Consider the following 21,328-nt stretch of genomic DNA (forward strand, 5'->3'; position numbering starts at 1 on the left):
ATTAAGTAAGGCTGTCTGTGTGTGGCTGAAGATGCTGTGAAGTAAGAGTTTGGACACACACAGATTTTCGGCAAATTTATAAGTAAAGTTACCTATTTCAAGGGGTATTATAATGACTATTATTTGATTGTTTGGTTGATGCAATGAATTTATTTAATTAATCATGTTTCCTTAATAACTAGTGTCGATTTAAAAATCTTTATTTGTAGGTCATCTGGAGCAGTAGGTGCAGTGCCAGCAGCTAGAGGAGTAGCGGGCGAGGTGGCCATCACCGCTCTCGCTCTAGCATCACCTCGGCGTCTCTACACCGCAGCCGGGGACAAACTTCGATTGTGGGATTTGCGCATGTGAGTTGAAAACTTTTCCTTATAAAAATATTGCTGACCTTTAGGCATTTTGACCGATTAATTGGGTAGTTGACAAATTTTGGTAATTTATGGTATCAGTCGATCAGGTTTGTTTTGAGGATCAAATGTTTGTATGGGTCTTAAAGCAATACAAAAGTCACAAATGATGGTCAAAGTCTATCACCCGCGCTTTACTGAGCAAACGCTCTAACAAAATGGCAACACATCGTGACGTCACTGTGTCACTTCTATTAGCTTAGCTTAGCTTAGCTTAGAAGCCGTTTCGATGTATGGAAAACAAGGAAATTGCGATTTTGTCGGTGAAATGTTGCGTTTATGTATATATTATATTGTTGCTATACAATATTTTTCTAAATAAAATGTAAGGAATCGAATGGTATCGTTATTTTCTTCCTATTAGAAAGTTGAAAAAAAGTATTTTTTTCGAAACTAAGAGGTCTTGTATTTTTTATTATTCCCATATATTTTGTAAGTTTGCAATTTATTGTGATAAATTGCTCATTTTCTATTTATTCAACTAAATTTATTTAATTCAGCATGTGTCAACTACCCTATTTTTAACCGACTTCAAGATTTCAAAGGAGGAGGTTCTCAATTCGGTTGTATATGTATATACCTAATATATATATATATATATATATATATATATATTTTAATGTTTGTTACTCCATAACTCCGTCATTTCTGGACCGATTTTGAAAATTCTTTTTTTGATTATAAGTACATACAGATTGGTCCCGTTTTTGTCAAAAAGCAGTTCTGATGATGGGATCCATGAGGAATCGAGGGAACTCCTCAGATGTTAGGCATACATATAGTGATTTTAGTATTTTCATCAACAAATCAAGCACTTACATTTAAAAAAGTGACATTTGATGAAGTGGAACTGCTGATGATGATCAGAACGGAACTTTTCAATGACGCATAGTTCACGTTTGGCGATTTGTCCTCTTCGTTATGTTTGTTAAGCAAGTTAGGTTTTCAAGAAACATTTTTGTCAAGCTCGAGTTCTGATGATGGGATCCATGAGGCATCGAGGGAACTCCTCAAATGTGAAAGGCATACATATAGCGATTTTTGTATTTTTATCAACAAATCCAGCATTTCCATTTTAAAAAGTGACATTTGATGAAGTGGAACTGCTGATGATGATCAGAATGGAACTCTTCAATGACACATAGTTCACGTTTGGCGATTTGTTCTCTTCCTTATGGACCCAAACCCAAACTTGGACCCGGACTCGGACCCGGACCCGGGTCTGAACATAGACCCCAATTCGGACCCGGACCGAACTCTGACCCAAACCTGGACCTGGACAGCCGGACACGGACCCGGACTCGGATCCGGACCCAGACCCGGACCCGGAAATGCTACTAGAAAAGTAGGTTAGGTGGGTGGGTAGCTTTTGAACTGCGATTCTCACAGAACAGAACTGCTATCAGAAAAGTAGGTTAGGTTAGGTTAGAGCTGTGACCCTTACAGAAACGAAATGCTACCAGAAAAATAGGTTAGGTTAGGTTAAAACTGCGACCCTTACAAAAACGAATTGCTACTAGAAAAGTGGGTCGGTTTACCTCCTTTTCTACATAATTAGGCAAAAGATGCTGTCTTTTTCATTTCATTGTCTGGAATCTAAGAATGCTTCCAGCGGCATCCCCCATTGAAGTCGGTTTGTTTTTTCTTAAAAATTATCGTGTGTTTTCGTTTGTAGGATGGAGTGCGTGTGCAAGCTGTGGAGCGGGCACGCGGCGGCCGTGATGTGCCTGGCGCTGGGCCGCGCGCGCGCCGGGGCCGCGGACCTCGTGGCCACGGGCTCCAAGGACCACTACGTGCGCACGCTGGACATGTGCCCACAAGACACGGGTATGCCTACATTCTTTATCTTATTCTAGAGTGATGATGAGAGGTACAACATTCTGTGTCAATACAATTATGGAATAGGGGATATTACTGCAATGTTCTGCCACCAGAGTGCAGCAGTAGCCAGTTTAGTAAATCATAGAGTAACGTATACATACTGTGCCTTTAACAGTTTTTTGACAAGTTTTCAGAGATAATAAAATATAACATTGATGCACCAAGGCGGTTTGTTTCGCTATCTGCCTCTTTATCGCTCGAATAAGCAAGAGTGACAGAGATGTTAGATAACGAAATTGCGATTTTCTTGTTTTGTGATAGACCCTCAGATTGTGGTTGGCGCCCCCTGCGCAGAGTTTCGTGTAAAATTCCCTATTGGTCAATTTGAGACACGTTTTTATGTTTACTTTATCTTTAAAAAAAATTTATAACGTATGCGGTTCGACGGACAATAATATTATTTTTTCAGGAGGCTGGGAGGCATGCAACCGGCGCCTGCTAGAGCCGCCGCACTACGACGGCGTGCAAGCCCTGGCGCTCTCGGGCTCCGCCCTGTTCAGCGCGTCCCGGGACTCCAGCCTCAAGCGGTGGAGTCTCACTGACAACACGCTCACACATGTAAGCCATCCTCCATCATAAAACATTGCCACAGAATAAATAATAGTACTACCGTACAGAAAGGAAACTGCCTACAAAACCGAAGTTTGACAGCGGTTCAGGGACGAATCGTGCTGTCCCTTTCTAATATATGGCACTATCCCTTTCGGCTATTTAGGGTTGTCAAAATTCTAGTCGTTTTCTTATCTGTGGTCGTGCACGCAAAAGGACGTCAAGTTGTGCCAACCTTAATAATTGCTCGGAGCAATGCTGAGCCGAACGGAGCCGAGAATACCCGAAAGGAGGAGTTTCTCACCCCTGACATTGCTCAGTACGGTTAACATAGTGCAGTACTGTACCGCCAGATGGCGCTTCGGGTTGCGTTCGGGTGCCGTCTGCTATCGCAGTTGTCAAACTGCTGAGTTAAAGATTAAATAGATATGATTGTCAACCATTTGAAACCATTGATGCAAATTTCTAAGCCAAAAATTCTTCTTGGCCGGCACTTACCTTGAATCTTCTTTGTATGAATTGCAATTATTAGAATTTTTGAGTGCTTATTATGTTTCCTAGATATTAAATTTTCTTATTGTTGTGGATAAGATCTCTAGAAATTGATCGCTAGACGTGTACTATGGAAGTTCCAGAAGACGGCGAGAGATCAAAACTTGCTATTTATTTTATTTATTAGTTTTTTTTTTTCTAAAATTGTAATTAAAAAGTTTTTGGCAAAAATTTAATTTTTGGTACAAGCTTTTATCGCTGATTGTACTTTTGTTTCCACATGCAACTAATACTCATTGAGACAATTCCAAAAACCCCAAACACAATTAGGTTGCGTTGTTTTATCACAGAGTTCCTATGACCACCTCCTGTCTTCATCATCAGATCAGCTCGATGGTACCATAATATTCCATTGTCACCCGACTTACACATGTGTGCAAATTTTCAGTTTCATTGGAAACTGGAAAGTGCGTCAAATTTAACTTGCAAATTTTGACCCGTACAAACATAGTTACATAACTACATACATATTTACTTACATAGGTACATTGCAAGTCAAATAAAAGCTTGTAAAAACAGAGCTTTGCTTATTACATAATTTTTTTTAAAAAAAAAACGACTTCAATGGGGGATGCCGCTGAAAGTTTACTTATTGTTGATGGTGCACTCTTAGATTCCAGACAATAAAATGAAAAAGACAGCATATTTTGCCTAATTATCCTAATCCATCTTTTGCCTAATTTTGCCTAATTGCCTAAATTATTATAATATTGCCTAATAATGTAGAAAAGGCCTCCTATTTCATAAAAAAAAAGCATTTCGTTTTTGTAAGGTTCGCAGTTCTAACCTAACCTACTTTTCTGATAAAAAAAAATAAAAATAAAATAAAAAAGCCTTTTATTTCCAAATTACAATTATTTTACATTAGAAGTTTTAGCGTATTGGTTAGTAAGTTTCTTATAGTTATTAGTTAGTGTTAGGTTTATGTATTCTATTTACTATCTATTTATTTAATTTGGACCCCTCTTTGGGTGTAGGCCTCCTCCAAATTTCTCCATTTCTGCCTGTCTTCCGCTTTGTTTAGCCAGTCTTTCCCTGCAGTTTCTTTTATGTCGTCCAGCCATCGTTTATATGGCTTTCCTACTTTCCTTTTGCCAATAGGGCCTTTCCATTTCGTTGCCAATATTGTCCATCTATGGTCTTTGTACCGTGCGATGTGTCCTGCCCACCGCCATTTTAATTTGAGTTAGCGCGTCTTGTAACTTTGTTTTTTCTCTTATAGATGTACTCTTTATTTTTTGTATCTTTTTTATGTTGAGCATACTCCTCTCCATGGCTCTTTGGGTGGTTCTTATCTCTCTCTTTATTTTATCTGTAAAAGTCCATGTTTGGCACCCATAGAGCAGGCTCGATAGAAGGCATGTATCTGCCACTATCTTTTTTAGGTTTAAGCTGTATTTGCCTTTTAGGATTTCTTGCAGTGACCAGAATTTCCTCCAGGTTATGTTGGCTCTCCTTTCTACCTCTTCTTCGTTGTGTGTTGTTGGGAACTTTCCTAGATATATATATTGGTCTACATAGTCTATATTGTTGCCGTTGATATTTATTTGTATTTGTTTGCTGTTTGTCATTATTTTGGTTTTATTTGTGTTCATTTGTAAGCCTGCTTTGGTGCTTTCTTCGTCTAGTTGTTTTATAAGCTCTCTTAGTTCTGTTGCAGTTTCAGCTACTATGACCTAATAATGTAGAAAAGGAGGTAAAACCACCCACTTTTCTAGTAGCATCAGGCATCGCTTACCATCAGGTGATCCGTCTGCTCGTTTGCCTCCTATTTCATAAAAAAAAAAGCATTTCGTTTTTGTAAGGTTCGCAGTTCTAACCTAACCTACTTTTCTGATAGCATTTCGTTTCTGTAAGGGTCACAGTTCTAACCTAACCTAACCCACTTTTCTAGTAGCATTTCCGGGTCCGGGTCTGGATCCAAGTTGGGGTCCATGTCCAGACCCGGGTCCGAGTCCGGCCCCAAGTTTGGGTCTGGGTCCATAAGGAAGATAACAAATCGCCAAACGTGAACTATGTGTCATTGAAGAGTTCCATTCTGGTCATCATCAGCAGTTCCAGCATCAAAAGATATTCCCGGCAACTATAGGCCCATATCTTTGCTCAGCACCTTTTCAAAATTTTTAGAAAAGCTTGTTAACAGGCGATTAGTGAAATACTTAGATAACTTTGACCTCTTATCTGACCGACAATTCGGGTTTAGGAGGAACCGTTCCACGGAAGATGCCACTTTAGTTCTTACAAACCTCATATCGTCGTGTTTGGATAAAAAATTAAAATGTATTGGGGTCTTTTTAGACCTAGCTAAAGCCTTAGATACGGTGTCCTCTACGATTCTGTTCCGGAAACTACATAATATAGGCATACGAGGAGTGCCACTGGCCTGGTTCACAAGTTACCTATCTGGGAGAAGGCAGTTCGTTAAAGTGGGTTCTTTTAACAGTGACTATGAGCACATCGGGTTCAGGGTTCCTCAGGGTAGCATTCTCGGCCCGACACTTTTTACAATCTATATTAACGATATTCTTAATCTTAAAATCCCAAATTCTGAGATTATATGTTACGCTGATGACACCGTCATACTGTTTAACGATACTAATTGGGAGAATTTAGTTGCTGTCACTGAAAGAGGTATGCAAATGGCATCGCACTGGTTTCGTGCAAACCTTCTGACCATTAACAGTGACAAAACTAAATTTTTATGTTTTCATAAAACTGCCTTGACAAAACCATCTTTCGAGCCCACCATAAAGATTCACTCATGTACTGAGTTTCCGGATAATCTCTGTAACTGTAACTGTGATAGTATCCAGCGCGCTGACATTATAAAATACCTTGGCCTGTTTGTAGATGAAAACTTAAACTTTAAACATCACATTCACAAACTCTCTGGTAGAATTAGAAAATCTATTTATATATTTAAGAAACTTCGTCATTCTGCAGATGAATCTTTGCTAAAACTGGTCTACGTCGCACTGTGCCAGTCTATAATCTGTTACTGCATTGCAGTGTGGGGCAGTGCAGCAAAGACTACCATGTTAGAAATTGAAAGAGCGCAGCGTTCAGTCTTGAAAGTAATGTTCAAAAAACCTTTTCGTTTTCCAACTGCTGATCTCTTTGCTCAGGCTAAAGTTCTATCTGTTCGTCAACTGTTTATACACAAAATTTGCTTACAAACACATAAATCGTCTAACGTATCAAAGGAGTATAATATATTATCACAAAAACGCGTCTTCAATTTACCCGTTCCAAGAGTAAATTCAGCTTTTGGCAAACGTTTTGGGGAACGCATCAGGGCGTCTACATACAATGCTATAAATAAACTATGTAACCTCAGGGATTGCACACAAATGGAAGCGAAAAAACTGCTTTTCAAACTGCTGCACTCACAAAATTATGCCGAGACAGAAGCCATATTTAAAAAATTTAGTTTCAATATTGTGTCTAGATTAAGCCTTAGTTTGTAGTTAGTAGTTTCTTACTAAATGATAGTTTTTAATTGTAAGTCTGATATTTAAATTATAATTGCTTCCCCGCGATACAGGCACTGCCTAGTGCGGAGACCCCTGGAATGTCTGTAACCTTTAGTTGAAAATAAATGATCTTTATTCTTCTTATTCTTAAGTTCCACTTCATCAAATGTCACTTTTTTAATTGTAAATGCTGGATTTGTTAATGAAAATACAAAAATCACAATATGCCTTTCACATTTGAGGAGTTCCCTCGGTTCCTCGTGGGTCTCATCATCAGAACTCGAGCTTGAGAAAAATATCTCTTAAAAACTTAAGTTGCTTAACAAACATAAAGAAGAGGACAAATCGCCAAACGTAAACTATGCGTCATTAAGGAGTTCCATTCTGATCATCATCAGCAGTTCCACATCATCAAATGTCACTTTTTAAAAATGGAAATGCTGGATTTGTTGATAAAAATACAAAAATCACTATAAGTATGCCTTTCACATTTGAGGAGTTCCCTCGATTCCTCATGGATCCCATCATCAGAACTCGAGCTTGACAAAAATGTTTCTTGAAAACCTAACTTGCTTAACAAACATAACGAAGAGGACAAATCGCCAAACGTGAACTATGCGTCATTGAAGAGTTCCGTTCTGATCATCATCAGCAGTTCCACTTCATCAAATGTCACTTTTTTAAATGTAAGTGCTTGATTTGTTGATGAAAATACTAAAATCACTATATGTATGCCTTTAACATTTGAGGAGTTCCCTCGATTCCTCATGGATTCCATCATCAGAACTGCGTTTTGGCAGAAACGGGACCAATATGTATGTATATACTTACAATCAAAAAAAGAATTTTCAAAATCGGTCCAGAAATGACGGAGTTATGGAGTAACAAACATTTTAAAAAAAACAACCGAATTGATAACCTCCTTTTGAAATCTTGAAGTCGGTTAAAAAAGTAGATCTAAAACTTGTCCCAATTTGAAAAAGGTATACCTATCTGAAATGATGAATCCTTTTTATTCTCAGACGGTGATGAACGCCCACAAAGGCTGGGTGACCGGCGTGGCCGTGGTGGGGTCGTCGTGCTCGGGCGACGCGCTGGTGGCGTCGTGCGGCCGCGACGCCACGCTGCGGCTCTGGAGCGGAGCCCTGCGGCCCGCCGCGCCGCCCGCCTCCTTACAAGACGCGCCACACGCGTTGAAGGCTGGCCATCACGGGGATACGCTGTACACTGCCGGGAAGTGAGTATTGTTCACACGCCACGCTGCGGCTCTGGAGCGGAGCCCTGCGGCCCGCCGCGCCGCCCGCCTCCTTACAAGACGCGCCACACGCGTTGAAGGCTGGCCATCACGGGGATACGCTGTACACTGCCGGGAAGTGAGTATTGTTCACACGCCACGCTGCGGCTCTGGAGCGGAGCCCTGCGGCCCGCCGCGCCGCCCGCCTCCTTACAAGACGCGCCACACGCGTTGAAGGCTGGCCATCACGGGGATACGCTGTACACTGCCGGGAAGTGAGTATTGTTCACATGCCACGCTGCGGCTCTGGAGCGGAGCCCTGCGGCCCGCCGCGCCGCCCGCCTCCTTACAAGACGCGCCACACGCGTTGAAGGCTGGCCATCACGGGGATACGCTGTACACTGCCGGGAAGTGAGTATTGTTCACATGCCACGCTGCGGCTCTGGAGCGGAGCCCTGCGGCCCGCCGCGCCGCCCGCCTCCTTACAAGACGCGCCACACGCGTTGAAGGCTGGCCATCACGGGGATACGCTGTACACTGCCGGGAAGTGAGTATTGTTCACCTAATTCGCCACTAGATGTCGCTGTACTGGGTGGCGCGAGGGCTACATCGCGCTAATGAATTGTTGACGTAGAATCCTTAAGTACTGAGTGAGGGGTTCGTTTGAAACTAGTAAGTAATTGAGTAGTCTTTAACCACCTTGCTACTATAAAGCGGAGCCCTATGTAATATGTATGACCCATGAACCGCCTGAGTCTCTACAAGACGGGTCACACGCGTTGTAGGCCGGGCATCATGTGGATACTCTGTATACGGCCGGGAAGTGAGTAGTGTTGACTGTTGATCAAATTGCCCGTCAGATGGCGCTATGCCATATGGGGCGATGTCTACATCGCGCTAACAATGATAATGCCAATGGACGGAGGCTATTGAGTAAAGCTCTGTTGTTATAGGTATTGTATCGTAGGAACATGCCACACACAACATCATCAGTCATGTACAGAGCCCGAAATTTTCGCGGCAAAACATAAGACTGTCGCAATCTTGCTAGAGTTAGAAACATTTTTTTATCGATATCGATTGTTGTGTAATAGAAGAAAAAGACAAGTCAACCAAATAAAAACAACATTTAAAAAAAAACTAAAAGATAAAATTAGTATACATAATGTAATAGTATACATAAAAATGGCTTTATAGTGATAAACGAAACTGTTTACTCCCAGAGAAGGTTGAGAAATTAATAATTATCTACTAATATCACCAACCAAATATAATGTTGTGCTGCTATGTGTACTGACGTAGATTTCGAAGAAGAAATTGCATCTGTTTCTATACAATGTAATTTTATTAAAACCTGACGTAAATTTTCTTATAAAAATTTTTTATTTTATTTGGTGGACCGTTTTTTTCTTCCATTACCCACTGTCGATATCGATAAAAAATGTTTCTAACTCTAGCAAGATTGCGACAGTCTTGTTTTGCCGCGAAAATTCCGTTCTCTGCTAATATCTTAGTCCAATGTACATTACCTCTCTCTGTCACTAAGCAAAATGTGAGATGCAAATACACATTTGACAGAATACCACCCTAATGTAATCGCAATCCGAATGTCAGTTTAACTGTGAGTGTGTTGCAGCGGCGGCGACGTGCGCGTGTGGCGCGTGCTGCAGGACTCCTGAGACCCGCCACAAGGTTGGACAGAGTACTGACAGTTCCTATGATAGCTGCCATCACGCTAACGCACCGCGTATCTTACACAGATAGACACAGGCCATGTTGCACACATTATAGACAATGTTTAAGAATCAGCTTAAATTATTTAAAAAAAATAATAGAATCAGGCGTTTCTTTGCGGTAATCGATATTAATTAATACCAAAATATTACTTTGGTTAGCGAAAAGGTAACGTGGTATACTGATTTAAATTAACACGATTTTCACTCATAATTTTAAAACTAGCACGGGACTTAATCGCGTACAAACTTACGTTTATTTATGGCCTGACGTTTCGAACGTGACGTTACGTTCGTGGTCACAGGCAGACTGGCGAGGAATTGTATCAACATCCTCTTGCCGCGCGTGTTTTGCGAACTACCCGCACTTGATCTTGATTATTAACTTGTACGCTAGGGTTGTCACTGCCTACACGCAACACTCACGACATCCGATGGTATGTGGCGGGATGTTTTTTCCCCCTTACATTTGCTAATTACTGGATTCCACGAAGACGAAATCCTCTGTCACTCATTTTGTAAGTTTGTACGCGATTAAGTCACGTGTTAGTTTTAAAATTATGAGGTAACGTGATAGTCAATCAGTGCTAACCCGTTATACTTAATTGCGTATTTTTTACATGCAATTAATGTTCCCACCCTCCCGCCGCAAAAATAGTAGTAGTAGTAGTAGTAAATCACTTTATTGTACAAAACAAAAATTGATAACATGAAATTCATATAAATTTAGGTACAAAGGCGAGCTTATCCCTATAAGGGATTTCTTCCAGCTAACCTTAGAGTAAATGAGTGGAAAATTCGAATTAGATAGATAGACAAACTTACAGAACGTACAATAATATTTAAAAAGGAAAACTACAATATTAACGTCTACGAATAACTAAAATACATCAATTGCATTATGCAATAAAATAAATATGTACTAGCATACATATAGGTAAATATATAGTACTAAATAAATATTAAATAAATATATATATATATATAAATAAAATATATACATTAGCACTCAACCAAATCACAGTTCGTGGGAAAGCCAAAGCTTTTTCAGATTAACTTTGAGTGATGCTACAGACCGGGACCGTTTGAGCGACAGGGGCAACTCGTTCCACAACTTCACCGCGCGCACTGTGAATGAATTTGCGTACGTTCGAGACTTATTCGAAGGGATAGCAAGCGTAAAATAAATACGCAAATAAATATAACATACCATATATAGAACAATACTCGACACGTGTTTCGCCTCTCTACGAGGCATCCGCAGATGTTGACGGTCTGACGCCCGGAAAAGAAAACCCGAGGAGGGTTTTTTTTCGTTGTTCTTTTGGTGGTATGTTATATTTTTTTGCGTATTTATTTTTGCGGTGGGAGGATGGGAACATTAATTGCATGTAAAAAATACGCAAGTAAGTATAACAAGTTAGCACTGATTGACTACCACGTTATCTTTTCGCGGATTAGCAAAGTAATTTTGGTATTAATGAAATTATTTTGTACAGCAACGCAGTGGCGTAACTAGGGGGGGGGGGGCTGGGGAGGGGAGGGGGGGGGGGCACGTGCCCCGGGCGCCGTCCAAGGGGGGGCGCCAAAACGGGCGAAAAATATAAAATTGGTTAGTTCGGGGGTCTACGGGCTACGTTTGGGGGGGGGGGGGGGGGGCGCAAATTTGGTGCCTGCCCCGGGCGCCATTTCCTCTAGCTACGCCCCTGCAGCAACGCTTGTATAAAGACGAACTGCGTCCCGGAATCGTGAGTTTTCCAAGCCTTCTACTTTATTTTTGAAGCTTAAAATATGATAATGAAATGTATATGTGCAACCGGGTTCGATGTTTTATCAGTGCCATCTGTCGATTCATAATTTAGTTTAGACTGCAATTGAAAACAAAGTCGCGTTACTAACGTTACTGTACACGGTGGCTAAAAAATAAGTGCATTCCCGTTGCCAGGGAGGTTTTGGGATTATACTGAGCAACTTTTACTATGGGACGAACCACGAAATTGCTAAAAAAATCGGCCAAGTGCGAGTCGGACTCGCGCACGAAGGGTTCCGTACCATTACGGAAAAAACAGCAAAATATCACGTTTATTGTATGGGAGCCCCATTTAAATATTTATATTATTCTGTTTTTAGTATTTGTTGTTATAGCGGCAAAAGAAATACATCATCTGTGAAAATTTCAACTGTCTAGCTATCACGGTTCATGAAATACAGCCTGGTGACAGACAGACGGACAGCGGAGTCTTAGTAATAGGGTCCCGTTTTTACCCTTTGAGTACGGAACCCTAAAAATTAGCTGCCTCATACATTTTGGCTGGTCCATTTTCTATGGGTTGATTTTTTTTTGCGATTTCGAGGTTAGTTCCATAGTAAAAGTTGCTCAGTGTAATCCCAAAACCTTTCTGGCAACGGGCATGCACTTATTTTTTAGCCACCCTGTATACAATCACGCTTGTTTTTCTCAAAATAAATACGGTGACAATATCACATTTAAGTATTCCGTGATACTTATCATTGTAGCTCATTTTGATTTTTTAACTACCTATAGTTAATTTTGCAAAAAGGAACAATTTAATATATATATTTTTTCGTGTCGCTTAGTATCACACATCGCCGCCGCTTCATCGCATATCACTGCAGGCAAAACTGCGCTTCCTACATTTCCGTACAATTTATTCTTCTATAACTGTCGTAGTCACTAACATGAGTAACATGAGCTTTCGATGTATGTACTCTCTTACTCACACCTTTAATCAAACCTACCATGTTTTTTTACCAAAATTTGAGTCCTACCAAGTTTTAACAACAAAACCTCCACGAGTCTTATTGTAATAGGGAGTATTGCTGCAAAATTCTGCCGCCAGAGTGCAGCACTAGCACCTATCGAAAACCATAGAGAAACTTATACAGTGCCATAAACAGTTTTTTGACAAGTTTTCACTATGACATTGATGCATCAAGGCGATTTGGCCTGCCGCGAACGCGAAAATGGAAATTTCGTTATCTGCCTCTCTATCGATCGAATATGCAAGAGTGATAGAGAGGCACAAACCGAAATTTCATTTTTCGTGTTTCGCGGTAGGCCCTGTGATTGTGCTAGTGACGCCCTCCACGCAGAGTTTCCCGTAATATTACCTATTGATAACCATTCATGTAAACATACCTATCGAACAAAATTAGATCTAATTCACTTGTAAGATCCCCTATTCAGTTATATTAATATGTCCTACAGATGTGTATAATTATATAAAACACGATGGAAAACAATTATGCACTACATTTGTACACAGTTATGTACTAATATAATTTCATAACCACAACTCGATACACATTTCAATAAAAAAAAACATATGCATGTATTTTCTGTATATTCTATTGGCCTTTCCTTTTTAATCTTACATGCATTACCAATGAATGAGGGCTAACGCGTATGAATTCGCCGCTAGGGGCGCTAGTGTAGATGGTGGTCTTTTCCATAGTTCGAAATGTCAAATGTCACTTGTCACTTCAATGACTGACAGCTGTTATTTAGTCTTTTGGACCACCATCAACAGAGGCGCCAACTGGTGAGCAAAAAAACGATAGCCCTCATTATCTTGGTAGAATTCTGATTATTAAACTACAGTAGATATTCTTGTAGTTTTTTTTATCTGAATTTTGGTGTTCTAAATTTCTAATGTTCACTTTTTTTTCTACATTTTTAGGAAAGTATAATTTTCACATTTAACATTGATGTTGTTCGTATACAATACCTTACTGTAACGCGGCCCAACGGCCTTGTAATTTAGTCAGGAACTATAAAATGGTGCCGAGAATATAATGATACTTATGATATTTGTATAAATTTTAGTCTGGCCAACCATTTTCGTCCCGAAAAACAAGGTTAGAGCTAACTTTCCGCACCTGTTTATTTTAATTCGCACTTTTTTCTATTGACGGGAATAATTGGCCAGACTAGGTACCAGTCTACTTTGCCGGTTAAAAAATAGGTCGCGAAGTGGTAAGTCAAAAATTTAAAGTTAAAAACATTGCAGTCTCTATTTCGAGATTGCAATGTTGCATGTAATTTCCATTATTAGTCGAAGTTGAAATGGCCATATCAAATGAAGGCATAGGTCCATTAAACAGCCAAACAGAATTTGGCGTATTTTCGGCAGAAAAATAGACTTCTATTCTAATTTAAAAAAAAAATATAGGCGGCAAAGCAAAAGTCAATTGTTTTTACCTTTTCTGTGGAAATATATACGTAAGGACGTTGCTTCTGTAAAATATTCCTATTAAATGTACCTATGTATTTATATTCCTTGCACCATTTTTATGAAAAGTACTATACATATATGACTGCTGGAAGGCTGCTTCGGATTCAATTAAACGGACTCCCAAGGTCGTCCGTTTAAACCGAATCCTCCAGTAAGTAGCTGTTTCCAAGCCTCGACAATAATGTACTAATCTAATTTGTACATTCAAATTTCAAGCTTTATCAAGTTATCATAAGCTCATAACAATATAAATATTCTCCCACAGTGACGGCCGAGTGCGGTGCTGGCGCATTCGAATGAGATGACCGTCCCCCGCCTCCCCCCGCGCATCCCCGCGGCCCCCCGCCCCGCGCCGCCCGCGCGTGTGGAGGTGACGCCGCACCGCACGACACGGCGGGCGTTGTGGATACTTCTATTAGCGGTAGTATGGTTGTACTTTCGTCGACAGATAACTGATTCGTAGACCTTATTGCGATGAGATAAGGTCGAAACGATTGGCAAAGTATCACTAGTAGTTAACCATAGACAACTTAGTACATAAAAAGAATTTGAATGACAAACCATGCTAAATAAAAAGACAAATTAGTAAGACAAATCCAAAATCGGATATTTCAGTAGATAAACATAACATTACCACTTAACTTACCAGTGTAGAATTGGACGATTGCCTTTTACTGGACTGGACTTGTTTAAAAGGCGATGTATCTGTTACTAAAAGACAACTATTATTATTTTAATTAATTATTTTAGAGATATTGTTTAACTGATTTCTCCATACTGGAATTACATTATTGGAACATTATTAAATACTTAGAGGTATTGATAGCTACCCAAATATTAGTTCCTGTTTATGTCTTGCGTAAAACTCTCTCTATATAGCTGGTAAGTTTTTTTAAATTTTTTAACATACAAATGTCATGAAATTTGAATAAGTCATCAGTAAAATAATAGTAGGGACTTGATATGATTAGATGGATTCAAAATATACTATGATATACAATACAATTTCACGACCTAAGTAGCAATACATTCAATTACGTTTTTAACAATTTTAATACATTTTAGCACTGATAACTATGAAGACGCGAAATCAAATAAATCGAATCTAAAGGTGTAACAACGCGTTCAATATCGTGTTGTATCTAATTTTATCTGAAACCTTTTAATAATATGTACCGTATTTAGAATAAATTAATTAATTTCCATCCTTTAAACGGTGTAAAAAAAAGTCTACGTAGTAACAACAAATATTTAGATGTTTTTACAGCGTCAACTGAGTTGTAGTCCTTTTTACATCAAATAGGTACATAGCTAGGTACAATATCATTCTCAGTTTTACAAGAACAACATTTTAAATAACGACTTTATAAGCAAAAGTGTATTAATGGATTAAATGTAAATCATATGGTCACAACTTAATTATTATGTAACATGTATTCAATGTAATAAATGTGGCCAATATGTAGTGACTTTATACGATTAGCTAGATACATTTTAACTATAGTTCGTTCGCGTTAAGAATGCAGTAAAATCATCAGTGTCCGCCGGCCTAGCGATGCTAGTAATCAATCAAATCGTTACTAATTAAGTATGCCTTCAACTGGTCATTGTGAACTTGACTTTCTAATTAGGAACGATTTGATTGGTTACGAGCGTGACTAGTGGCATAGTGACAATGATTGAATGATTTTACTGCATTTATAACGCGAACGAATGATATTTAGAACAAAATTCAAACTAGTTCCGAATGTTCACGATTCATTTTAAACTATTATTTATACGAATAGTAATGCAAATGTCTATTATAAGTAGTTATATAAGTTTAGTGAATAAAGTTAGACCAAGAAAAGTCAGCAACGATTTTGATAGCATACGCAGTGCAAGTGTTATTTATACGTCATAATTTCATAGAAGCTTGACGTTTAAAATAACACGCACTGCGTGTGCTATCAAATTCGTTGCAGACTTGTCTTGGTCTAACTCTATAATCATACACAATTATCAGCTATAGCAACAATGGCCTTTATAAAGATAATAAGTATTAATGAATCGCAATCCTTTTAACGGCCTTAACTTAGAAATTAGGAAATCTTAATTTTTAACAAATATATTTTACGATTACCATGTTTTTATCAGTATTGGAATCTTTTACTATTTTAGTCCTATTACCAGTTATTATTTTATAATATTGTTTTTATGTATCCACATCATAATATAGTCAATGCCAACGCCTTTTTGCCAAAATTGACGCACAATAAATCATGTAACGGTAGAATAAGTCATCACATGTAAGCTTTACAGTAGATGTAAGTAGGGCAACATGCTTCAAGTACAGTCGGATTTTGGAATACAATCAGTGGCGTAACTAGGGGGGGGGGCAGAGGGGGCAAGTGCCCCAGGCGCCATCCAAGAGGGGGCGCCAAAATGGGCGGCAGCAGGGAAACTTTTGTCAGTCGTCAGGGGGCGCAAATTTGGTGACTGCCCCGGGCGCCATATCCTCTAGCTACGCCCCTGAATACAATACACAAAATAATTACCTACCAAGATTTTAAAGATTTATACTGTGAATACTAATTATAATAAGTTAATAACCTATCATTGTGGTAACTTTTTCACTTCATAGTAGTAAAAAAGGTTCGGAACTTGTAATTTTTTTTTTCTACAGCAATCTCGAAGTTACCAAGGAAAAGTAAAAGTTTATAGGCACATCACTTCATTTCTAATAATACGTTATCTCTGATTGAATAGAGGTCAAATTCTAAATTTGAATGTATTTAAAGTATCGGTTATCGATACTTTAAAATAATCATTAAGATGCCACCGCATCACTTTAATAAAATTATTCTTTATAAATCTTGTGATTACGGCCTATGGATACCTCGGAATATTTCTAGAATCGATCTCTAAATAATCTAAAAATGTGCCATTTTCATCCAAAAGGGTTGTCAATAAGGCGCTATTTCCATATAGCTTCAATTTGAAATCAACCTTATCGGCAAGCGACAATGTGGTACCTTTTGGTTGAAAACGTCACAAATGTGTTTAAAACTTGAAACTATCGTGTCATACTAATTTTGTACGATTCATGTCACGTGACTACAAGAGTGACTAAAAATATAAATAATTTATAAAAAAATATATATACCTAATCTGACTGTACTTGAAGCTATGCCAGTTTAGGCTCACTATAGACACTTCAATTAAGTACCCTGTGATTAACCGAGCAAATATTTTTGTACATTCCTGAGTTACGGGTAGGGAGACTAGGTAGCGTATCACGTAGCATTTGTAAGCGTAGCTGCCACTAGTAATCGGTTGTATGGGCTAGTTATATTGCGATAATACTAGTGTATTAGAAATATAACACTACACTCGCGTTTCGTACACATATTTAGTGAATAGAACGAACTAATTGCTGCAACCCAGTTGAAACGGAGAAGGTAAAAATAATGAAATTATATCGCATTAGTCCCGTTCTAATAACTGAATACATTAGAAATATGTCCAATTTATAACAGGACACAATAGACCTGTGACAATAATTTGCCCGGCAACAGTTTTGAATATCAAATAAGCTGTTATTCTTTGCAAATAAATACTTACTTACTGTCAGTTTTAAAATGTCATTCCGTTTCTTAGTACATAGTTTTATTGCGAGTTTCTTTTTAATTTCCGCATTCTTGAGTCATACCTAAGCCGCTAGCCAGACTTGCATAATATTTACATATGTATGTATAGTATACGGAACTCCGTTTTAAGGTAGGCGTCCACATAGCCGCATCGCACGCATCGGACGCAAAGGATTTTAGAATTATTTGTGTGGAAAGTCACACAAGTGCGTCCACTGATCCGCACCGTGGATGCGGCCCTGTGGCCTACCTTTATATGTATAACGAATAGTGGAAAGTAGGTAAATGTTTCTATGCACTAGTATTATGATTATTACTATAATGATGGTAAGGCATGCTACGGTAGCCCTTGCTATTCGGGCATACGGTAGCATGGTAGTACTACCTATGATAATTATAGTCCCTAAATTATTTACGTACTATGTCCAAATATTAACCTAGAAAAGACTAAGAAAGATATAATTTTATTAAAATTTTATTTAAGCTTATTGCGTTTGTGGTGATTTATTTTAAATCAATTTTAAAGTTTATTTTAAAAAGGAAATTATTATATTTTTGTGTGTTTGCTGTGTTGTGTGTATTTTCAGTATTATTAAGATTTAAATTAAGTTAATTTGAAACCCATTATGTCTTATTGTTATTAACTAAAACGGGACTTATCGCGTCCCGGTCGATTTTTCACAGGTTATGTTAAATTTCATTTAAGTCCCGTTTAGTTCATAATATTGTGTAAAAAATTATCTGTTTCGATTTGATCAGATTTGAGAGATCGGTACATTTCACATTTGTTAAGCGAAAAGCTTTAAATAGTTATTTACGATACAAGTGCGAAATTCGCAACGAGTGGTGAATTTTCAACAACGACCGAAGGGAGTGTTTTAAATCGACACGAGCTGCGAATTACCTATTCGCACGTGTATCGTACAACGTTTTACAGTACATATGGCCCTTTAAATTTCCGACGTAGTTACGTAATGTGCTTATTATAGCACCGGGTATCGTAATGGAGCACCGGATGTACTGTAAAAAATATTTAAGTAGGTATGTCGCGTTTTTATTAAAAATGGCTGTTTGCAAAAAATATAAGCTAATATATGTTTTAGTAGCGTGTATTGAAAAGTATTAAAGTATAATTTGCCTTAACGTCAACAGGGGTGAGAACTTCTGAAGATTATAAATATTATAGTATATCTACAGCTAGTACAGCTGCAATATGTATACGTATTTGGGTCGACTTGTGGGTCAAATTTCTAAGGAAAACAACTGACTGAAAGAAATAAATTCTTATTTCGTGGTCGATGAAACCCTTACAAAACACAAGGTTATCTTTTTTCGAAATTTGTCAGAATGCGAGCGCTACGGCGCTATGCTATTTCCAGTGTTGACCCATAGGTAATATAAACATGCTGAGGCTATGATTATCGCTAGGAGCTTAATTGATGATATATCTATTAGTGTTACATTTGAAATATATAACGTATTGAAATTAAATATATATATATCGCCTAGTAACTAGTCAAGTAGTGACAACGGGACCCCGTTTAAAATTAATGCTCCGTAAATACTTGTTAAGGCCCTTTACTAGAAGTATATTTAATTTCAGTGACTATATGGGGTCAGAAGTACTAGCACACTATGGATGGGGTTAGAAAATATACATCGATACGAAGTATAGTAACAAAATATTTAGATCACTACGGTTTCACTCACTAGTATTTTAAGTCGCTTTTGGCGACATATTTCGGACTCGTCGGGAGTCCTTCCTCAGGCACGAGTGTCCGCGGCGGCTGTACTCCGTGCACTGCCCGCGCCGCCCGCCTCGTCGCTCGTCGTCGTTAGTGATCCTAATATTTTGAAATATGTTTCACGATAGTTTAATTTCGAACTATAGTAACGTTGGTTTATAAAAGAATTTTACAGCATTGAACTATTCTTTCTAACTATAAAGAGTCAAAGATTTATTTGTTCAACATAGGTAAGTTACAATAAGTTATAGAATCGGCACAAGGCACCAGTATTTTGCGCCATGAGTTGATGTTATTTTAACAACAAACCATAGAAGCGGAGCGTGAGTCTCGCGACCTAAACGCGTAAACGCCATGAATTTGTTCGCGTGGTACAGGTGCGATTGCGACAATTTCATTGTTTATCGCTTCTATATAGTTTATATATCAATGTTTTACAGTATCGCTTCAAAATACTGTTTCATATCCTATTGAAGTATTATCCTGTAAAAATCCTGTTAATTATTTACATTTGACAACTCATGAAAGATATTGTAAAACGGAAAATGTGATCTTATTCCCATGATCACAAGGTAGAATTTATTTCAACCTACCTAAATAGAAAACAGCCTTTAGGAAGTGACGATTCTCACCAAAAAAAAAGTTTTCTTTAGCCTTGTTTCGATACCTAGTGTGCTAGTTCTTCAAGATACCTACAGTACCGGCCAATAATATATTATTATCACCTCCATGTTTTTACGGTATAACTTTTTTTTATTTGTGAGTGGCTTCCACCTCAGTCTAGTAGTATTCCTTTGTACGGGCGATGAGAAAAAATGGTCTCATATAATGGTTTTTTCATACAGGTTTTTTTTAATGTATTGTTGACTTAATTTTTTTGCTAGAGGATTTTTAGTAATATGCTGTGTATCCTATTGTAATTCACAGTATTTCATTGCAATATTCATCATATATTTGTATAAAATGACTAGTAAAATATGCCATCTACAAACTAACCTATATTGTTTACTCTATACAAGCTCATACAAAAACACTCAAAGTTATTGGCCGGTACTGTATTTGTGCGTAATTTTAGAAAATGATCATGGTTTGCTCAGTTTTCATGGATCTTTTATTTTACTTTAAGCTCTCTATCTCTACTTTGAACGAATTTTTACGTGTGAAATAATGTTTTGCTTCAAAAATATTTGACAGTGTAATCGAATTATATAAATCATTTAGAAATATTTTATTGATTTGTGATTAAATGATTTTTATAAATGTTTTCGAATTATGTTGGTTTTAGGTGAAATGAGTAAACTGCAATGAAATTAAATGTTTATTTAAATAAAAATTTACAATCATAAATTGTAATTTCATTTAACCTTTACAAATTACAATGTAAGCACAAGAGTGGTTACAATACCTTGACACATCGCACACAAATCCCGTTCACACACACATTCACATTTTTAAAATGAATGGCGTAAATTATAAACGCCTGTTAACCCTTTTCCAGGCCGCACCAATCTACAAGGTTTTACAAAAAAACAAACAATTAATCCAGCTTTGAAGATTCATTTGACTGCCCTGCTAAGTCAATTAGCGGTATATAAATTAAAATGGAATGCGAACATATAAAGCCTGACCAGTAATATATGATCACGCGCCATGTTGCGGAACTTCACTGGAACTAATTTTTCCATACTATACTGAACTGTCACCATATAAATAAGAATGACAGCGCCCTCCTGACAATGATTATATATTTATTATTATATATTACTGGTCGGGCTTTACCTTAAATTCTTTATCTCAAAAATCAATTTTATATTTCATTTGTTTATATGATTGGGGTTCTGAGGGCAGCAGCGGACAAGACACATTTCCCAA

General features: G+C 38.0%; 1 protein-coding gene and 1 long non-coding RNA gene across 2 annotated transcripts in view; both read left to right on the forward strand.

Annotated features, from left to right (window-relative positions):
* Positions 1 to 8,372, forward strand: part of LOC134756190 (kinesin-like protein KIF21A) — a 103,089-nt gene extending 94,717 nt beyond the window's left edge. The window contains exons 25-29 of the mRNA XM_063693016.1: positions 210 to 347; positions 2,080 to 2,231; positions 2,695 to 2,843; positions 7,882 to 8,096; positions 8,195 to 8,372. Coding sequence (XP_063549086.1) covers positions 210 to 347; positions 2,080 to 2,231; positions 2,695 to 2,843; positions 7,882 to 8,096; positions 8,195 to 8,372 — 832 coding nt within the window. The remainder of the gene's footprint in view (positions 1 to 209; positions 348 to 2,079; positions 2,232 to 2,694; positions 2,844 to 7,881; positions 8,097 to 8,194) is intronic.
* A 155-nt stretch (positions 8,373 to 8,527) lies between these two features.
* On the forward strand, positions 8,528 to 15,952 carry LOC134755705 (uncharacterized). Its single transcript, XR_010129075.1, has 3 exons — positions 8,528 to 8,640; positions 9,730 to 9,785; positions 14,348 to 15,952. It is a non-coding gene; the product is annotated as an uncharacterized LOC134755705 (long non-coding RNA).
* The last annotated feature ends 5,376 nt before the right edge of the window (positions 15,953 to 21,328 follow it).

Source organism: Cydia strobilella, chromosome 3 (assembly GCF_947568885.1).
Source record: "Cydia strobilella chromosome 3, ilCydStro3.1, whole genome shotgun sequence".
NCBI classification, from domain to species: domain Eukaryota; kingdom Metazoa; phylum Arthropoda; class Insecta; order Lepidoptera; family Tortricidae; genus Cydia; species Cydia strobilella.